The sequence below is a fragment of the Manduca sexta genome, chromosome 16 (genome assembly GCF_014839805.1).
Source record: "Manduca sexta isolate Smith_Timp_Sample1 chromosome 16, JHU_Msex_v1.0, whole genome shotgun sequence".
Lineage (NCBI taxonomy): Eukaryota > Metazoa > Arthropoda > Insecta > Lepidoptera > Sphingidae > Manduca > Manduca sexta.
The window spans coordinates 8,926,968-8,946,721 of NC_051130.1; the positions used below are offsets into that span (position 1 = coordinate 8,926,968).

Below are 19,754 nucleotides of genomic sequence, written 5' to 3' on the forward strand. Positions count from 1 at the left end.
AAACTGAAAACATATTGACTGCAAATGTGTTAACTCTTATTCTCAACTGCGTATATGATTCACATGGATATGTTCCTTTATGTTAAGGCCATAAATATAAGTATTACTTGCCTAATAAATCAAATACCTATACCTCAATTATAAACAAAAAAAAGAAATGAGAAAAGAAAGTATTTTGATTTTTGAAGTATTTCTACACGATATTATATATTGCACTGAAAACGAATTTGCCAGAAAGTGCGTGCATTAGTTGCGTCTCTGCCTGTCGCCATCAAAAATAAAACCCGTGATGAGTAATATGTACTTTGTCTAAATGAAAAGGAATATTTTCTAATAACACTCATCATAAACACTAACACACCCTTTCCATTTTCAATTATAGAGCTCTGCAAAATCGATTTTGACCCGGCGCCCGAAACACTCCAGCGGGTGCGCTACGTACATGAACTTCAATATTAATATGCACAACGACCTAGAAAACGAGAACTCTTCAGGTGCGAGTATGTCGCATGACCTGGTAGTTAGGTGCCGGTTTCCCGATTCGAACCATTCTCAGAACTGCGCGTACCGGATTGGTTTTTTTATCGCAACAGAGTTCAAGCTTGAATTGCTCCGTCAATTCAATTACTCGAACGTTGATCGAATCTAACGCCCGATATGGTTTCCGAGGGCACAAAAGTTAGCCAGACAATTAAATTACGTAAGGGATCTCTGCAATTGCAACTTCAAATTGTAACGTCGGTTAGTGTGTTACTTCAGAGCAGATTAGAGAGGAAACAGAGCACACACACTACGGCACAACGTTTTGTTTTTGTTGTCTGCAAACAGTTTTATGTAACTTGACTAAGGCTTTGGTATAGTCAGCAACAAAAGTATGTAAAAAAGTTCAAAACTTCAAAACGCTTCTACACATTAACTTCCACCGAAATATTATTTCTTCTTTATGTAATAAAAATTAAATCAGTGACATTAATTAAGCGAAGAAAAAACCATATTTAATACGGATACAAAAGTCAAACACTAATTTATTTTTTTTATTTGCTCGGCTACTTTTGTTGCTGACTGTACATAAATAAGAAAAGTTTGTTCGGGACGGGATTTTAAAAAGTATTAAGATCCAATAAGACTGACTGTAGGATAACTGCATGCTTTCAATTATCGCAAATATTTTATGTGATAGAACTACGCTTTAATTAGTTGTTTATAATACGATAATTTATTCTCGTCCGAGTGGTGCTGTTCTATTAACCAAAAACCGAATTTAATTAATGAGCATAAAGATGATTTTCAAGCAGTCCATCTTTCCAGAGATCTTAAAATATTCTCCAATACTTATAAACGTTGGCACCACACCTACAATATTTGTTTTGCTATGGTCGACTTTGTACATGATTCTATACGTACAGCAAATATTATGAAGAAAACCCTTCTGTAAAAACCGCATTATGAATGAATGAACAAATGAAAACCAAACTGAACGAAAACCGAATTATAATTCGTTAAGAAAAAAGGTGGAAGTATTTAATTCGTATTTCAAATATTGCAGTATGCAGGAGTTGGCGCGTAGTGGAGATATCGCTCCATCTCTTTCTCTAACACGCATCGTAATTCCCGATGACGTCACGTGCGCGTATTGCTCTTCTTTTCGCATGTCTTGACACTAAGATTTCAACTTCTCTCAAAATTCAAAGGCTTATAACTTGTTTATTTTTTGACCGATTTTGATAATTCTTTCTGTGTTAAAATTTAATAGTAATAATAATAATAATATCAGCCCTGTATTATATACTTTGTCCACTGCTGAGCACGGGCCTCCTCTACTACTGAGAGGGATTAGGCCTTAGTCCACCACGCTGGCCTAGTGCGGATTGGTAGACTTCACACACCTTCGAAATTCCTATAGAGAACTACTCAGATGTGCCGGTTTACTCACGATGTTTACCTTCACTGTTAAAGCGAACGATAAATTCACAAAGAATACACACATGATTTTAGAAAAGTCAGAGGTGTGTGCCCCTGGGTTTTGAACCTGCGGACATTCGTCTTGCAGTCCGTTCCACACCCAACTAGGCTATCGCTGCTTTTAAAATTTATTTGACGTAAATTTGCAAAACTAAAGAAAATTGATCAAATATCCTATTGCCCCATTTAAATCACCCAAGCAACTGACCCTTTAAGCTCCCATCCCCCTACAGGTCAAATTAACAACAACCCATCCATTCCATTGTCTGGACGGGCCATTCGTCTGTGTGCACCGGCCGTTACATACACGTACACAAAACTCGGTCAGATAACCGGGTTAACTACACTCGCCAGAGCTACAATTTGTTATGTCATTATTGTTTCACTGGCACGGCGCGTTTCATCTGTTCAAACACGCGCATCGGTCGTAAAACACTTCAACAATGTTATGACGGGAAATTCACGGCGATAAGGTATATTAGTTTTCTCGTATTCATAAAAATAAATATTACTTTCGTGCGTCACTGATCGCGATATGCGTTTTCTAGTGTTGTTTTCTGTCTTGAAACAATGTAATGAAAACACATTTTAATAGGTGTTGAATACGATTCTTTGTATCGAGAACATATAGTAATCACGGATACCGAAGTACGTTATAGCATCACGCCTGTACCTTGTCAGGGGTAGACAGAGATGTAACTCAAGCCCACTTTTCGCCAGCTATTTTCTGTTTCTTGTAATGGGGCTTATTGCCATTAGCTGGGCAAAATTCCAGATTTCGGGATGATAGTGAACAGAAAAACCCAATATCACTGCCCGACCAGGGATTTGAATCCGACACCTCAGAGCCTCATAAAGCGCACGCAATACAACTACGCCACCGAGGCAGTAACCAAAGAATTTCATAGATGAACAGTGCATAGTAATTTCTGTCAATACGCCGGCTCGACCGAGGTCATACCACTCCACAAAAGACACTGACGATTCCTGTGACATTGTTTTTAATGGCCAGTCATGATATTTGCCCGACTTCTGTCGTAAAAATATCCAGAGTTAGTCATCACTGGCCATGACTAACTACATGAGTTACTCGCATCGTTCCGTTTAAAATGGGTGATTAAATCCTAATATGCAATTGGAGCTGTATTGCAGGTTGTCGCGATAATGTTTTCCGTTGAATATTCTGATAATATTGATGAATAACATACTATTATAATATTGTAAGCGGCGATAGCCTAGTTAGTTGTGGAACGGACTGCCGACACGAATATCCGCAGGTTCAAAACCCAGGGCAAATATGAATTTTCGAGGGTGTGTGAAGTTTACCAATCCGCACTAGCCCAGCGTGGTGGAGTAAGGCCTAATCCCTCTCAGTAGTAGAGGAGGCCCGTGCGCAGTAGTGGGACAGTATATAATACAGGGCTGATATTATTATTATACTATTCCTCGGACGCACCTAAGTACATATCAACGGCGAAGGGTCCACATAACCCGATTCCTGCCGGCTTCCCTTTATACATAGTGTATGTAGAATCTAATTATCATTAGAAGTTAGAACGATCTGCAGACCACATTTATGCATATTATTAGTACTTATATGTTAAGTTGGGTTTCCTTTCGGTAAATTTCACCTTTCGCCACTGGTACGTGTAAGTTTTTTTGTTACCTTGCCTCTGAAGGGAGGCGAGCTAACTGCCCACCTGATGGTAAGTGGTTGCTGACGCCCATGGACTTCAGCAGTGCGTAGAACACAACCAACTCACTGCCTATCAGAAAACGATTTAAACCTGCTTTTCAAGAAAGACAGTCACGGGGCTAAGAAAAGACCGCGGAAGAAAATTAATAAACACGTACGTGGTAAAAAAGATCTCAGGAAGTGCACAGTACTGACAGCACCACCGTACCAATCGAGAGGATAGTAAATCAAAGGCAATTTTTTTATTACTGATTTGGAATGTGCATTTAACGAACTTTTTTCTTATCTAGGTTTCATAGATCTACGTAAATTATAAATGCATTTTCTTGAATGGATGAACTTTCCTCCGAGTAGTTCGGTGGTAAAACGGAGATGACGGTGTCATTTCAAACAGTACCTCGTAGAACTCCACGTAGAAGAGCCGATAGAGTAAGCAGAGACCCAAAGAGTAAGCAAATAGACTCAAGTTTATTATTACTGGTAGAGAAACATTGTCCAAAGTGCAAGTACACACATTGTATACCATTTTATTTCCATCCCATGATGTAATGAATGTAATGTCATATCAAGCATAAATTCCAATGCCGGACAACTCGCCTGCTTCTAATTGAAATTGAAATAATTTTAAAGAGTTCAGTGCTAGTGCTAATGAAGCACGGATTAATGTGAACTAGACATAGTATTGTTTGTAATATGAATATTGGACGCATGATCATAATAATTAGGACATTATTAATATCGCATGCGACTTACAATGCATTGCATGTATACGCACAGAAATAATTGAACAAATTAAAAACCTCAAATCGCCTTTACAGAACACACTTGAAAAGTGGGTGCCCTGGTTGTGCCTCTGCATACCCCTTCGGGGATAAAAGCGTGATGTGTGTGGTTATTTATTTAGATATAAACATAATTGTCTGCTACGTGATAATTAGGACCCTGGATTGAAACGGGAACCCCACAATTCACAACCAATAAACTAATAAAGCAATATCGTTAGACAAAACTTTATAACAACACAAAATGCCAAAGACATTATCCTTTTTTAAACTTGTATATTATTTAACTCGAAAACATTTTTATAGATGGTATTCATTAAGGTAGTAATTTCAGTAGGTACCCAATAGGTTTCTAAATTTACGAGAATGTTAGAAAACGTTGAATGTACCTTAAATCCAAACCCTGTAAGGATTGGAACTAAATAACTTTCCAACTATCATGATTAAAGTTGAGCAGCGCGTAATATATTTTTAATCGGATTAGTAATTTGCGAGTTAAATGGACGGAACATTTTATGCCTTAAAATATATATCGCAAGGTTCAATTTGCATACAATGTATTGAGTTATTTTCTTTTCTTTTCTGTTATGTATTGCATAGTTTTGTAGTTACGTACTTTTAGAACTTCCGACGTAATTATCTATATCTATAAAGCTTTAGAATTTGTTTGTTTGAACACGCTAAACTAAGGAGCTACTAAACCGATTATATTTTATTCCCTAATACCAAGCTCCATTATTCCCGAGTTCTATAGGGCATAGGCAAATTTTTGTCCCGGAAAAACTTTATTACGCGGGCGGAACCGCAGGCAAAAGCTAGTATGAAAATATCGCTGAAGTCGGTATCTTGTTTATACTTATTAGCATTTGCTCGCGGCTAAGTTCCGCCCGCGTGAATGGTTGCCGAGAAAATGTTTCACAAAAATGATATTTTTGTGTCGGGACAAAAACTAAGCTGTTTCCTGGATCTTCGATCTCTAAATTATCTTTACTTGACGAATAAAATTTTTTAACAAGTATTTTTTTACGATACTTCCTTCCCTATAGGGGAATTTACTTGTTTTGTCGGCTCCTGCGTCGAAGGGAGATAGAGGTTTTTCAAAAACATGTTTTAAAAGTATGAGGGTACTATGTAGGCACCGCTCGAAGTGGACATATGGTACGACAAGTCGTAATTCGTACTCGGGACAAGAATAAAAAAAATTACGTTTACAAAATAATTAAGCACTACGAATTTTAGGACTACCTTCATTTTATGTTTTTTTTTTGTGTCAATAATTTTTATTTACATAAAATATTTATAGCAACCAAATTATTAAAATCACCAGATTTGTAATTTCTTCACCAGCACATACTTAATTTCAGACGTTAATCATATTTTTAATGTTTACATAGAGATAATTAAACTTATATCAACAATACAGAACGCGTTCCATAAACAAACAGTCAACGCCACTGATACGAGAGCTCGCTCACCTGATGCAGTAACTTTTTCAAAATTTTGAACTTCATGGTGCCACAGACTATACAAAAACTCACAAAAACATAACACAATTTAATCGAAACTAATTTTACACCAAGGCCAGTGATAAAATCACGTTTACGAACTGAAACGGTGTTCGTAATTTGAAATGTGCGGGAGCGCGGCACGCACGTCCGTTGCGCGCGGCGGCCGGGCCGTGTGTGAGGGGAAAATATGCCGTATACTATAAGTTATAACGATATACCCCTTACGATTATCATGATTAATGAGACCAAGTACACACAACGCAGACATGGATGATGGTGTGTTTGTGGTGGAATTTTGTTTTAAATATAGCTTGTGTACCGTTAACCTTTGCAGAACTTTTATGTCGATATTTTATAGATAGGAACAAATCTTCGAATATGGGAGAGTCTAAAGATAAAAATTTGAAAATAGAATAAAATTTCTGTAACGGTTGGAATGCTCAAAGTTGGATTAATTTTTGCCTCGCCCTTTGATTGAAAGCTAAAGATTTTTTTAATTTGCAAGTCGTTATTTATTTGTATCGAAATAGTAGCTTCTAGGAAACAATAGAGAAGGAAAAAAATAATATGAATTTCGCATAATCTCACCTCTTGCCATATGCTGGAAAGTAACCGCAAACCCCTCATCTTATAGATAACACATTCTGCAATGGATAGCGCCGGGAAAGGGCAATACCGCGTAAATGACAAAAACGTCACAATTAAAATTGATACTCACTACACAAAACTTTTGATTCATAATCCCATACTTTTTTCTATCACGGATGCACTCATGCTACTATAAGCGATTAGGGAAAGTAGTGGGGCGCGTCTTTGCGAATAAAATAAGGTACTCGTTGTGATACAGGCTTGCCTAGTGTAGGGACCGTTGTCAATACACTGATTAATTTCGTACATTACTATAAAATACAAAGTACGAACTTTGTATATTCGATACGTATAAGATGTTTTGTGTTAAATAAAAATAATTTTCATTTTCATGAGTTAAACAATACCATAATAATGAACATCCCTTCCCTCAGACAAGTAGTACTCAAGAAACTTTCCGTTTGCCTTCATCAACTATTGTAAACAAAACGAGGCGCAAACGGCTTTGTATAATATGATTCTTGGTAACATTACAATGGTGTGTTACGAGAAATGTCATTATACGTTCCTTCCTCCCTCCTTCGCTTTACATTCAAAATAACTTCCCGTACGAAGCAAATAATAAGCTAGTCGGTTACGTCAAGGAATCGCCAATATCATATTAGTAAAAACATTCTTGATACTTGCATCGCATCAACATCAGAGCATTTAGGTTAGTTTTATATTCAAGGTATAAATTATTTTGATTATTTATATATTATTTGAATTGGACTGTAGCTACTTATAGTATAGTTTAGTTGTATGTAGGTTATCACTTGCTGGTGTTTGCATACTTAAAATAATTTATTTACTCTTGTTTTGTGATCGCTGTACATACCATGAACAGGCATGTGCATCAGAAATTTAAACGATATTGTCATTTCCTGTAATTTTTCTAGTGCATATGCTGTTGGTGTGTCAATTTTAGAATTAAAATAAGTAGTAGTAAATAAGTCACTTGATGACAGCACTTATGTCTGGTTCACTAATTGGTCTGAATTATGCTGGGTTCAGTATCATATTTTAACGAGTCTGCATAAATGCGGTTTTAAATTAGAACTAATTTTAAGCTAAGCTTACGTAAAGATGTACACGGTAACAGAGCGTGCAAGTAGAAAATTAGAAACAGTGTACAAAAAACGGACTGCCCCGCCTAAACTTAGATGACAGACTGATATTAATCATATTTATAGTATATTTATGACTGTATATTAATGATTGATCCTTTCTAACCGAATTTCGGCCACGACGGCCAATCTCAAAGGAAATCAACTAAGTACGTACGAGATATTATAGTGCACAAGTGTGTGCGCAATACACGGGTGCACTCTCTGTTCCTTCACTCTCATAGTTCGGTGAGACGGCAATCCGACATGACCGGGGAGAGATCAGGCGCAGGACCAACGGCTTTACTTGCTTTTCGAAGCACGGGGGTATCACACCTCCAACTTCCTGACTCCGTGTGACTGAGTCATGTTTTTAAAATAGAAAAACAGTCACAAATATTTTGGCTCTACCCGGGATTCGAACCTCAACGCGTACTCGTACCGTGTACAAATACAACTACGGCACCGAAGCTGTCTGTATATTAATATAGACTGTAGCGATAGTATAAAAAGTACTCACCTCGTGATCGGGACCCGGTTTCGAAGCAAGTCTGGCTTCAGTTAATTGATTCTTCAGAGCCCTGCAACAACAAAAAATAACTTCAATTATATTTATATTTTTCAGAATGACGCATTTAATATCAGTATTTTTTTTACATAAATTACCAAAGTTAGCTGAATGAAGCATTCATTTAAAAACAATTTTATTGAAATTCATTTAGGCATTAACTGAGATCAATTTTTAGCCAGAAAAAAAAATCACTAAATTCCTTTTTCAAATCGATTAAAAAGTATGTAGCTGCGTGAACGCAACAATAATGACTTCATAAAGATACACAAACAATTATTTATAATTATGAAGGTTTTCACAAACCAGAAATGTACATTAGTCGATAAGCTATAATTAAATCGCTTTAAATGTTCAGAGGTAGGCCCACGGCCGTGTGAAAAGTTACGACTGTATTTATACCTGATTTCATAGCTTAGATATGGTAGGTTAATGATTTCTTAAAATTAAACTAATTTTCGGATTGTATCGCGGTTTTTATGTCCGCCCCGCGACCAGGAAGGCTGCAAAGTCTTCGAAACGTCGGGAGAAAATTAAAATATAAAAACGGCGATATGATCCGAAACATAGTTTAATTTTAATGATAGGTTCCTAGCATTGGACGGCAGTGGTGGCCTTAAGCTCTGGTTTCCTAAAATAGCGGTGCCGTCACATGACGGACGCAATATTTGGACTCAAAAAGACGGCCGTTTTTACGGTGACGACACGTGGACATTTCCATCACCGTTACGGCCACCAAGTCGTATCTGTTATAGGGGAGAAAAGGACGACCTTGATATAGCATTAATAATTTACTTGGTGTATGAACTATCATCAGAAGAGGAAAATAGTCGTATGGAGAAAGATGATTTAATTAAAACTGGTACAGAAGGTGTATTTGAGATTTTAGTACGTCGCCGTCTACAAAATAATGATGAGAAATTCAGAGAATAGTTTCGCCTTACACTAGTATTATTTGATTACGAACTTACCACATAATATATGATTTGAGTTACAAACCATACAACAAGCACAAAAATTCAATAAGCCCAGAAAAAGCTATTTATACTTATTAAGTAGATTCCTAAGTCAATACAATAATATTCTAATTTATGCTTTATTTAAAATTATTTATTTTTAACAGACCTAAAACATAGATGATCGCGAAATTAATTATATATTTGGCCTTGCTCATTTAAGTAGATGCAAGCTACTTCATGCCTGCATGAATGTATGGATGCTCATCCATTGTAATGAAATTAATGCCTTGTGGAGAAGGAGCGACGGATTTGTGAATGAGCACTAGTAGAGTAGTACTCGTACGCATCTCGCACTCATGGGTATGTACGAAATCTATTAAAATTTCGTCGTCCCCGTTTTCCAGTTGGAGTTGGAACTCATTTCGTTTGTCGTCCCGTCAAAACAATACAAAAAAGGCTTCACCGCTATCGAGAAAAACGTTCAAGAAACTATTCGACACCGACAAGACGGCCGTCACGCAAATGGCGGTACCGCTTTTTGACGTTACGGTGTCAAATACCGCTCTTTAGGAAACCACGACATTTGGTTTATATAATCAACGTTGTAGTGACGTCATTCACCGCTGTATTACTGCCGCTTTATGACGGTACCGCTGTTTTAGGAAACCAGAGCTTTAGGAATAGGGAACTGCAAAAGGCATCGCACTTGCAAGAGGAACCAAGAAAGCATTACTCTCTTTCGGCAGTTGGGTAAAAAGGCCTCCAAAAGATCTGCCGCCCAAAATTAGGAATATCGAAACCGGCCATAGTGGCCCACGTAAGTATGTCGCGTTCCGAAATCAGCCTGCGTATACGGATTTAAATATGCCGGCATAATTGTCCAGGGAACATTACTCTTCAATCAACGCTCTTTCTGGTCACTTACTAGTGCAGAAGGACACCTCAAAGGACAAAGTGACTTATCATAAGTGCAACTATGTTCGCCTACGTGATGAATAAAGCATTTTATTTTTAAAAAAGTAAACACTTTGCCTCGCATAAAATAACGTCACAATATATCTATAGGAAGTAACTACTGGACATTAGGAGACTTAAAATCATTTAAAGTATCAAAATGACCAACAAATTTTATGTTTCCAATTACAATTCTCTGAATAATGTACAGAATTTAAATTCGTGTAAACTTGCATCAGACACGTACGATTAAGGAAAATCTTGAAGGAATCCACGTCACTGGAATATCGTTACAAATTCAGTGCGTGAGTTGCGGTTAACGCAATGAATCTCTTCAACAATTCAATATGCGCTATATATATTTACCCCCTTACTCATAGACGTTATTTATCTAAGGATGGAGCATTGCTGTGATAACACGTCTGTTTCTCAGTTTTGTTTATATGACAGCTTGCAGTTTGTTCAGCTTTGTTAAGGGGGTTAGTATACAACAAAAATAACCTTAAAAATAAAATAACAGTCAACTCTTGATAATACATATACAGACGAAAACAAGATTTAACGTTCGATATAAATAAAATTTCAGTATTTTGCATTCTGCAAATTATTTATCATTATCGATAATATCGATAGATTACGTGAATTGAATACCAAGCTACATGCTTTAAATAGACAATAAGTAATAAGTTTAGGAAGTACTTTCATTTAGCATTTTAATCATTAGTAAATCTACTGCAAAATATAGGCTTCCCTAAAGATTTCAAGACAAATCGCAACTACACTAGCTCAGTGGCTTCCAAAGTTAAGGCAAGTCAGCGTAATGGCCTAAACGTCCTTAATAGAGGAGGCAGCAGAGGCGAAATGTAAAATGTTCCGGAAGCTAACCCTCCACAAAATATTAGTACTAATAATATGCATAAATTCAGTCTGTAAATAGTTCTAATGATAATTATGTCTTACATAAGTTACGAAAGGGAAGCCGGCAGGAATCGAGTTAAATGGACCCTTTTCCACTGGAAGGCAGCAAGATATAGGGCCGGTACAATACTATTACCACCGAGACATTAGGTTACAGGGTTAAGGTCGTAGCTTTTATGACTTTCTAAAATCGTTAACGCTTTGTGTATGGGAATGACATACCGTTGCGATAAAGTTATAGTTGGGATAATATGTCACTCCCTTATATATTTTTTTTTGTTTTTTATTAACGTTAGCGATTGTAGAAAGACACCTTAGCTATTGCCCCAGGTATTATAACGCACATGTAAAGCTCCTCGGCCTGGCGCGCCTGTTTCTCGCGCCGGCGCAGCAGCTCGACGCAGTGCTGCAGCGTGGCGAGCGTGGCGCCGCACGTGGCGCGGAACGACGCGCTCGTCGCGCGCACCTCGCCCGCGTGCAGGCTCAGCGCGTTACCTGCAACACACCATACGATCTATACCAACGAACCTTATATCGATTCAATCGATAACAAAATAAATCGATTAAGTATCAAAAAGTGATGCTGTGACGCCTGAAGGTAATGCCTTTAACACGTGTTTTTCTTAAATGATTTATTTAGTTATAAGTTTTATTGTAATTGCCACTGGATGTCCTAATAAAATAAAATATTATCGATTTTAATAGGTTAAGATTGTTAATAAACTAGATGTAGGAGGTAAGTATAATATTAATAAATAGTACTTTTCAGTAATAAGAAGCTACAATATTCCTGAGTGTCAGGTGCCATTTTTTAATCTTGGAATAGACGTTTATCCCATGTCTAACTTTAGGGGAACAGCGCGCGATATACAGTAAAAAAATCGATTTATCTATGTTTAAATCATCGATAAATCGATATGTTTTTATACAAAGTTCGATATTTTTAATAAACGTTTTCTGGTCATTTAATCGTTTGATGAAATCTAGGACATAAAAAAAAATCGTAGTGTTTTAGGCAGTCATCTCTTTATGACATTCACAATCACACAATCATCACGTTATTTATGACTGACAAAAATTTTACGTGCTCTTGAATTGGATTCCGGTCGTTAAACTGCGTCAAATTATCACTGGTATAAACAAACGATATTCATTACGAAATAGTGACGTAATATTTAGTGTGTACGGGTGTTAATGTATGAGTAAGTCTATTACAATTTGTGTGCTTAAAATGCGTATGTCGGTTTATGTGGACGTTTGATCCTATTTCAATAAATGATATAAAATACAGCATGGTTATTAAGATGAAAAAATACTATAATGCTATGTCTACTCAATATAGTAGAGATAAAAAAGATAATTTCTTATTTTTACATCGAAATAAAACAAATTTTCAGATTTGCGAAAAAAAATATATAATTGTAAAATGTCGGTAGATATTGTAAGTGATTTTTCGGACGACCAATACCTCAGTCCACTCCGTGACCACGAAGGCTACAAAGTTTTTAAAACGTGGCATGAAGAGAATATTAAAACATAAAAAACCTAAATAAAATCTGAAAACTATTTTTATGTTGATATTGTTATATAATAACGCAATTTTTCTCGCACCTCTACGCGCTCAAAACCTTTCCGGAAATAAAATATACTGTATATTTTTCAGAGATATAAAATGTAGTCAGATATTTTCAGAACATATTCTGACTGTGCCAAACCAAATCCAAGTTCGTACCAGAAACTAATAGACCGAGAAAACGCCAGCTAAAAGAAAATTTTGCTGGTGGTAGGATATATTTTATATCCACCCATATAGCGTACCATATACAACGTGTTAAAACCCGCCATAGTACCCCACGTAAGTGTGTCGCGTACCGGGAACAGTCTGTGTAAATCCGGTTCCAACAGACCGGTATCATTGTGTCGACTGCCGAGGGGTAATCATCTCTCATCAGTCGACATTCTTTTAGACCCCACTCCACTTACCATCAGGTGCAGTGCACGTATAAAAAAAATACAAAAATATTACCATCAGCGAGTTTGACAGCATCGATCGCTTCGTTCAGGTCGTCGATCTGCGGATACGAAGCGATGCACATGTCGAAGTATTGCTGCAATTGAACTGCCTGCTTCGACAACAGCTCGTTGTAGGTCTCCAGTTCGGATATTTTTTCGATGAGCCGGCGGGTCGTGCGTCCTGCGAATGATACGGGTGGGAGTTAAGGGAAATGCATTTAATTTTGTATATATTTAATTATTTTTTTGTTTTCGGGTTCAATCACTGCGTCAGTGCCGCTTCGTATTAGAATTCGAGTAATAAGTATAGTTTGTTCAGAAAGAGCCGTAGTGGCCGAAAAGTAAACTAATTTTACGATTTTTATATAGCAACCCTTCCACGCCATACGGTAAATGTTAAACTTATTTCTCATGTCGAATTGCTTTGATATAAATGATCTTGCGTGTTGTTTTAAGGGATTTTTGTATAGGAATATACCAAACCTAAACACAAAAAAAAAGTAATTAAGTATAGAAGCGACCTAAAATCCCACGACGGTTCTCTTTCTGAACGGACTATAGTTCTAATGATTAGCACGTTTTAATTTTACATATAATGAAATTGTAACAAGCCAATATCTGTACATCTATACGTGTATTATATAACAAAGTCCCCTTTTCTATCTGTCTGTATGTTATCGATTTTCTCAAAATATACTAAACGGATTCACGTTTTAAAACATTAAATATTCCGTTTAAAAATAGCTCATATTCAACTAATTACGAAAACAATAATAAAACCTCATTTGTATTGATATTAAGACAAACTGGTTTTATATACATTTTCCTCGTGGTCTAGTTTTGAGAACAAGATAAAATGTTTACATTATCATCTGCACTGTATAATGATATTGAAATAAGATCCAAGAATAACAAGTTGGAAAATGTAGTTCGACGCTGAGGACTCTAACAGAGTATTTTTATATTACACTATAATCACGCCGTTGTCCTCGAAGGGGTAGGCAGAAGTGCAACAGAGCATCCGATTGTCACCATGTGTGTTCTGTCCCTTGTGAAAGGGCGCCTGCCTATCGCCAGTTTTTGTTACCAATAAATAAAGTTTCTTATTAATTTTTATAATACGTTACAAGCGATACATATCTATCGATAGAGGGAGCTAGCCAACTTTAATGCTCAAAGAACGCAAACAATGAAATGAAATAGTTTATTTGAATCTGTACAATGTCAAATATTATTTACAATTTTTACTCTACCACCAATTCGGAAAACAGCTTCCACCGGAGAAGAATGAGCAAGTACCTAACTCAAGTACTGTTCTGTTTAAAAGCAGTTCAAAGGTATAAAGTAGGTATAGTATATAACACTAATAAAATGTTACATTCAAGAAATATTTAATTAGCATTTACATATATACAAAATAATAAATTTTAGTGACTTAAATGATAGCGATAAGCCACGATTAAATTTCGAGAATCCGACCATAATATATTATCAGCATGGTATGAAGTGACATAAATCGTGATTCAACACATCACTACTCCCCCATCTTTAGACCATAGATTTTTAAAATGAACTTTTAGTATCAATCAATTTTAGGAGCGGTAAATGACGTACCATGCGACCCCGTGGACTGTAGTGATGTGAGCGAGCCGTGTCTCCGTAATCCTCCGCCATTGGAGCTGCTGTCTGAACTAGTTCCGTATCCTGATTCGACCTGAATCAGAAGAACAAATACATTATAATAAATCAATAATTTAGATTGTATATCGATTGGTAACGTAAGTATGCGAACACAGAATCTTGATAAAGATAATTGATAAATTTGTGGGTGTTTTCATCCATTTTACCTTTCTTTATCTGAATCCTACTAATATTATAAATGCGAAAGTTTGTGAGGATGGATGTATGTTTCTTCCTCTTTCACGAAAAAGCTGCTAAACGGATTTGGATGAAACTTTACAGCGATATTGGTTATACATCAGCATAACACATACGTTACAATTTATAATGATTTTGTGTAATTTGGTCATGGTATAACGATACATATCAAGTAAGTCGAAAAAAAAAATATCCCGGAAAACTCCTACACGCAGGCGAAGCCGCGAGCAAAAGCTAGTATAATATAAAAACCACATAATAAAATCCTCAAACTAATTGATATAATATCAAACCTCGACTCAATACAGTGTCTCTAGAAGCATTCAATTTTGCACGGGTATTCTTAACAGAATGTAAAAGAGCAATAAGAAACAAGGTCAAGGCTGAAAACAAATTATAAAGTAATTTGAATAATATAATCACAATTAACGCCGCCTAGATATCTTTGTAATCCCTATTTAAAATGTGATAACTCGAATCTTATCTAGACCCGTACGTGTTTTCTGCTAGTTAACGTATAGTAAAAAACCGACGGTAATCTCCATCTTAAATGTTGTCGGAAAAAATAAAAAGATATCTGTTGAAGACGATGTAAGGTTCATAATCGAACTTATAATTTCCTAATCAATTAGTCGCAATCGCATATAACATTTATTAGAATATGATAACTAGCTACAACAATGGTTCAATTTAAAGACAACATTATAGCCGCTTGCATATACACTGCAAAACTGAATAAACAGATCATTTCCTAAACAAATCTCATATTTGTATATTATGTTTATGTAATTTCAAAATGAATAAACATACATTTGAGTCACTTATCCTCACATGTGTCCTAGTACAGTCATAGTTCTTATCAGGTACTACACGTGAGTCGCTAATCAAATATCAGATAATGATAAACGGTTACAAGTAAAATATTTCATATGAATCAGCCCATTAGAATCCCATAAAAACATCCAATCTATTTTCATATTGACTGATAAAATGTTTAATATAATATAATATCAGCCCCATATTTATCTCCTCTACTACTGAGGTTGAGCACCAGCATTGTCAACCGATGAAGTTGATAGAATATAATAATTGTAAAGCACATAGATCAATTAGTTATTTTAATACCCCTAATATATTTCTAGTTTGTCTGAAGTTTATCATGTAATGTCCTTGATAGTGAAATTGCTTTTTTGGTCTAATGGATCTGTATTGATTTTGAGTTAGATTTAAAAAAATGTGTCAATTCTCAATCGAAAGCATAGTACATTGCTAGAGATTGCAATTCATGTCCGATATAGCGATAGGCTCGCCTATGTAATCATGGGATGGGCATCATCTCGTAGAACTGTGCATGTTCTAGTTTCACCTCTACAATTCTGAGATAAGTAAGCTTATGATAGCGCAACCAACGTTTCATAATTTGCTTTAAAAAAGTAATTAAACTGAGCAGCATACAGTGGTTTATCATATTATACATAGTTAATAAAAATATGTTCTACACATCAACATATCCGGATTATTACACAATAAAAGCTTATCACAAAAGATAAATGGATATATTAGAAAACGTTTTTAACGATTCAAAGAACATACTTGACGATTCCAACTATGTTACTACAATTCTAATTGTCTTTTTTTTTCAATTTTCCTTATTACACTGACATGAGGTCTGCATAGCAAGTACCTTTGGTTTGTATTTTAGAAAAAAAATGTTTAGATAATCAAAACCCTGAGTAAATCATATTAGAAGTATACATGAAATTATGATAAACCTGCAAACCCAAAAATAGGACACCTGGCCGTGTTGAGCCCAATTGACTGAAGTAAAACTATTAAGATAAATTAATTTTTGCTTATCTGTAACAATACCATGATTTGTTTAGCACAGCAAAGTGCCTATAGAGTGTATCCTCTAGCAAGGGATGCTGCATTGATCAATAGTAAATATAATTATCCTGACCATCTGAACTACTCCTACGCATTCTACTTGGAGTACATGACAATAAAGAAAGTGGGACATATGTACCAGAATCATGTAAATTACAAAAAAATTGTACTAAAAAAAACAAGAAACAAAGCCGCAAACTTAAGTTTGGTCAAAGACAATCATCAAGATTATAGATAAATACGAAGTTATCAACATAATAGATAATATTATTTCAGTTCTTGTAATAACTAGCAGACACATTTCTCAGTACTGATATTGTACTCTATAATTATAATTAGCTGTTTTACCTGGATGATTATTATAAATTGGCATATCAGTAACTAGCAATGTATATACTAATAATGGTTGAATTAGTAACTCGATTGAATTCAAGGCCAAGTTTAATAGCTTTAGCAACCAGCATACTATCACCAAAATACAGCAAGAATCAAAATACAAATAATAGTACTTTTCGGTCAAAATAACCATATTAACTGGAAGACATCATACAATCCTACTAATATAAAATTGGTTAAAAGACATTGGCTTTGATACTTTTTTTGCAATAAAATACACAGTGGAACGTAAATTCTAGTAAGGACTGATGGCTAAGCAAATACTACTGTAAAATAAAAATGATTACAGCCAAACATCACCTACCAAATAGAATGAAACTCAATTAGACCAAAGTCAAGTGAATGATAAAGAATGATAATTGATACAATTAAACACAGTACATTTTAATTTTAGCCAATGAATCATTATGTCATTACACCATGGTTTGAGTATTTGATAGCACATTCCTTACAATATTTAATACATAATATCCTGATTGATAGATAGTGTGTGTTAGACAGATTCAATTCAACATTATGTTAATAAATGAAATTATACACTAGTCTCTATGTCTGCTAACATTGTGCCAAAAATTATCAACTAATAACAAATATTTTCACCAATAGTCCTGGTTTTAGTTATCAAATTCTATAATCAGTGCACATTTGTGCAAATATGGTTCGGGCACATGTATTTCTGACAAGTGTGATAATGCCGCCCCAAAATTTTTTTTTTAGAGTAGTTACAGCATTAAACATGTAAAATTAAAATGACCTTTTATTTATTTTGTTCTAAATGTATGCTTTTTTTATTTTACATCTATTATAAGAGAAACTTATTGTAGTATATTTTTGAAAAAACAATTATATTGTTTCAGTTAGTAATAATAAAATAGACTTTATATCATTACTTGCCATTTACAATTCATGAACTCAATTAGATTTACCATTCTGAGTAAATTACAGTTCAAATATTCAATTTTATTTTACAATATTAAAAGTTATTAGCAATTAATAATCTTCAAATTAATGTAAATAAACTGTAATATTTTATGAACAACAACAATAAAATATTTAAAACAGGTATATTTATTGCAAATGATATATATTATTATAGCAGATATATTAAAATAAATATATATCTACCTCTGATAAAGGCAGTCATTGCTTATCACCAGCATAATTAATGAACATACATGTAATTTATTGAATAATGCACAATACAAATGTCATCAATCAATATAGAAAATGTATAAGCATGAAAATGTTTACACACAACATTATTAACATAATGAACTCACTTTGAACGACTCGAGTACGTCGATCCATTGCTGCTTTTCCTCCGGGTTGGTCGCTCGCAAGTACCAAACACAATCATTGACGGACACATCGAATCTGCAGTCATCAAACTCGTGAGGCTGAAAAAATCATAAAAATAACACTCCAAGGTTCCACATCGCAATCATGGATCGTATGATCGACGCGCCAATGAGCAGTATTTGTTCAACAAGAAATCGCGATAAAAAAAACTATCTGTGGCAAGGGCACAACTTTTTACTCAATATTTATGTATGCATAATCACCTTCACTTTAGCTTTTTTCAAGCATAACGCACCGCGACATCCAAGATTACTATCCAATTCACTCTTGTAATACGATAGCGTAGAATCCTTCAAAACAATAAACCTGTCCTGCCAACCGTGAATGTAGTTTGTCCATTTACTCAAGTATCCACGAAGTTCGGGATTTCCGCCCTCTTCTAAATCCGAATTATCACTCACAGTTATATTTTCCTCCGTCATGTTGCAATAAGTCTACCTGAATTGTGACATCAAAATGAAAACAAAGAAATTAAAATAATGGATTTTATCAAATTCTCGATAAACCAACGAAACTGTTGCTGTTTTTTGACGTTTCTTATCAGGGTTGTCAATTATTAGATATGACGTCTTTAAAATGTCACTCACTTCACTGCGATGCGGTGACTGCTGTGACTGTGATAACAAGGGTAGTTCTACACCATAGTACACTGTACAACACGCTATGTAATATTATTGTAGTAGAAGATTCCGAAATCGTTTAAGATTTTGTATATAGATTTACTATGTTATGTTTTTTTTTTAATAACGTAATAATTTGCATTGGTATAAAAAAGAACTTTGCTGTGCACAACTGAAAATCTAAACAACCACGAAGCACTGCATGCAAATGTCATTCTAAAATAATAAGTATGCTTAAATTCTCATAAACTCCTATTTATTATCCAACTTCAGATAAAAGTTTTAAATAAAATATGATTCGGAAAAGCAAAAAAAGCTGCACTATATTAAATGCAGAGAAAGAACATATTAAAGTATCGCGCTATGATGACTCATTACATTCAAAAACTATAAACTGCGCGACGATCGCTTGGAAACTTTATCCTACTTTATATTGAGCTCAAATAATAATTGACTTGTGTTATGTATGTATAGTTATTGGCCTCGGTTCATACGACCGACTTGCTTGTGTTCTTATACGT

At 35.1% G+C, this 19,754-nt stretch overlaps 1 protein-coding gene across 3 annotated transcripts in view; it reads right to left on the reverse strand.

The window, feature by feature from the left end:
- Nucleotides 1-19,214, reverse strand: part of LOC115448506 (ceramide transfer protein) — a 44,480-nt gene extending 25,266 nt beyond the window's left edge. For 2 of the 3 annotated variants that reach the window (XM_037439137.1, XM_030175933.2), the window contains exons 1-6: nt 18,817-19,214; nt 18,535-18,651; nt 14,708-14,807; nt 13,107-13,274; nt 11,425-11,575; nt 8,202-8,262 (exon numbers count right to left, since the gene is read on the reverse strand). In XM_037439137.1, coding sequence (XP_037295034.1) covers nt 8,202-8,262; nt 11,425-11,575; nt 13,107-13,274; nt 14,708-14,807; nt 18,535-18,651; nt 18,817-19,035 — 816 coding nt within the window. In that variant the 5' untranslated portion in view covers nt 19,036-19,214. The remainder of the gene's footprint in view (nt 1-8,201; nt 8,263-11,424; nt 11,576-13,106; nt 13,275-14,707; nt 14,808-18,534; nt 18,652-18,816) is intronic. The other variant, XM_030175935.2, reaches the window with a different exon arrangement.
- Between the last annotated feature and the right edge of the window lie 540 nt (nt 19,215-19,754).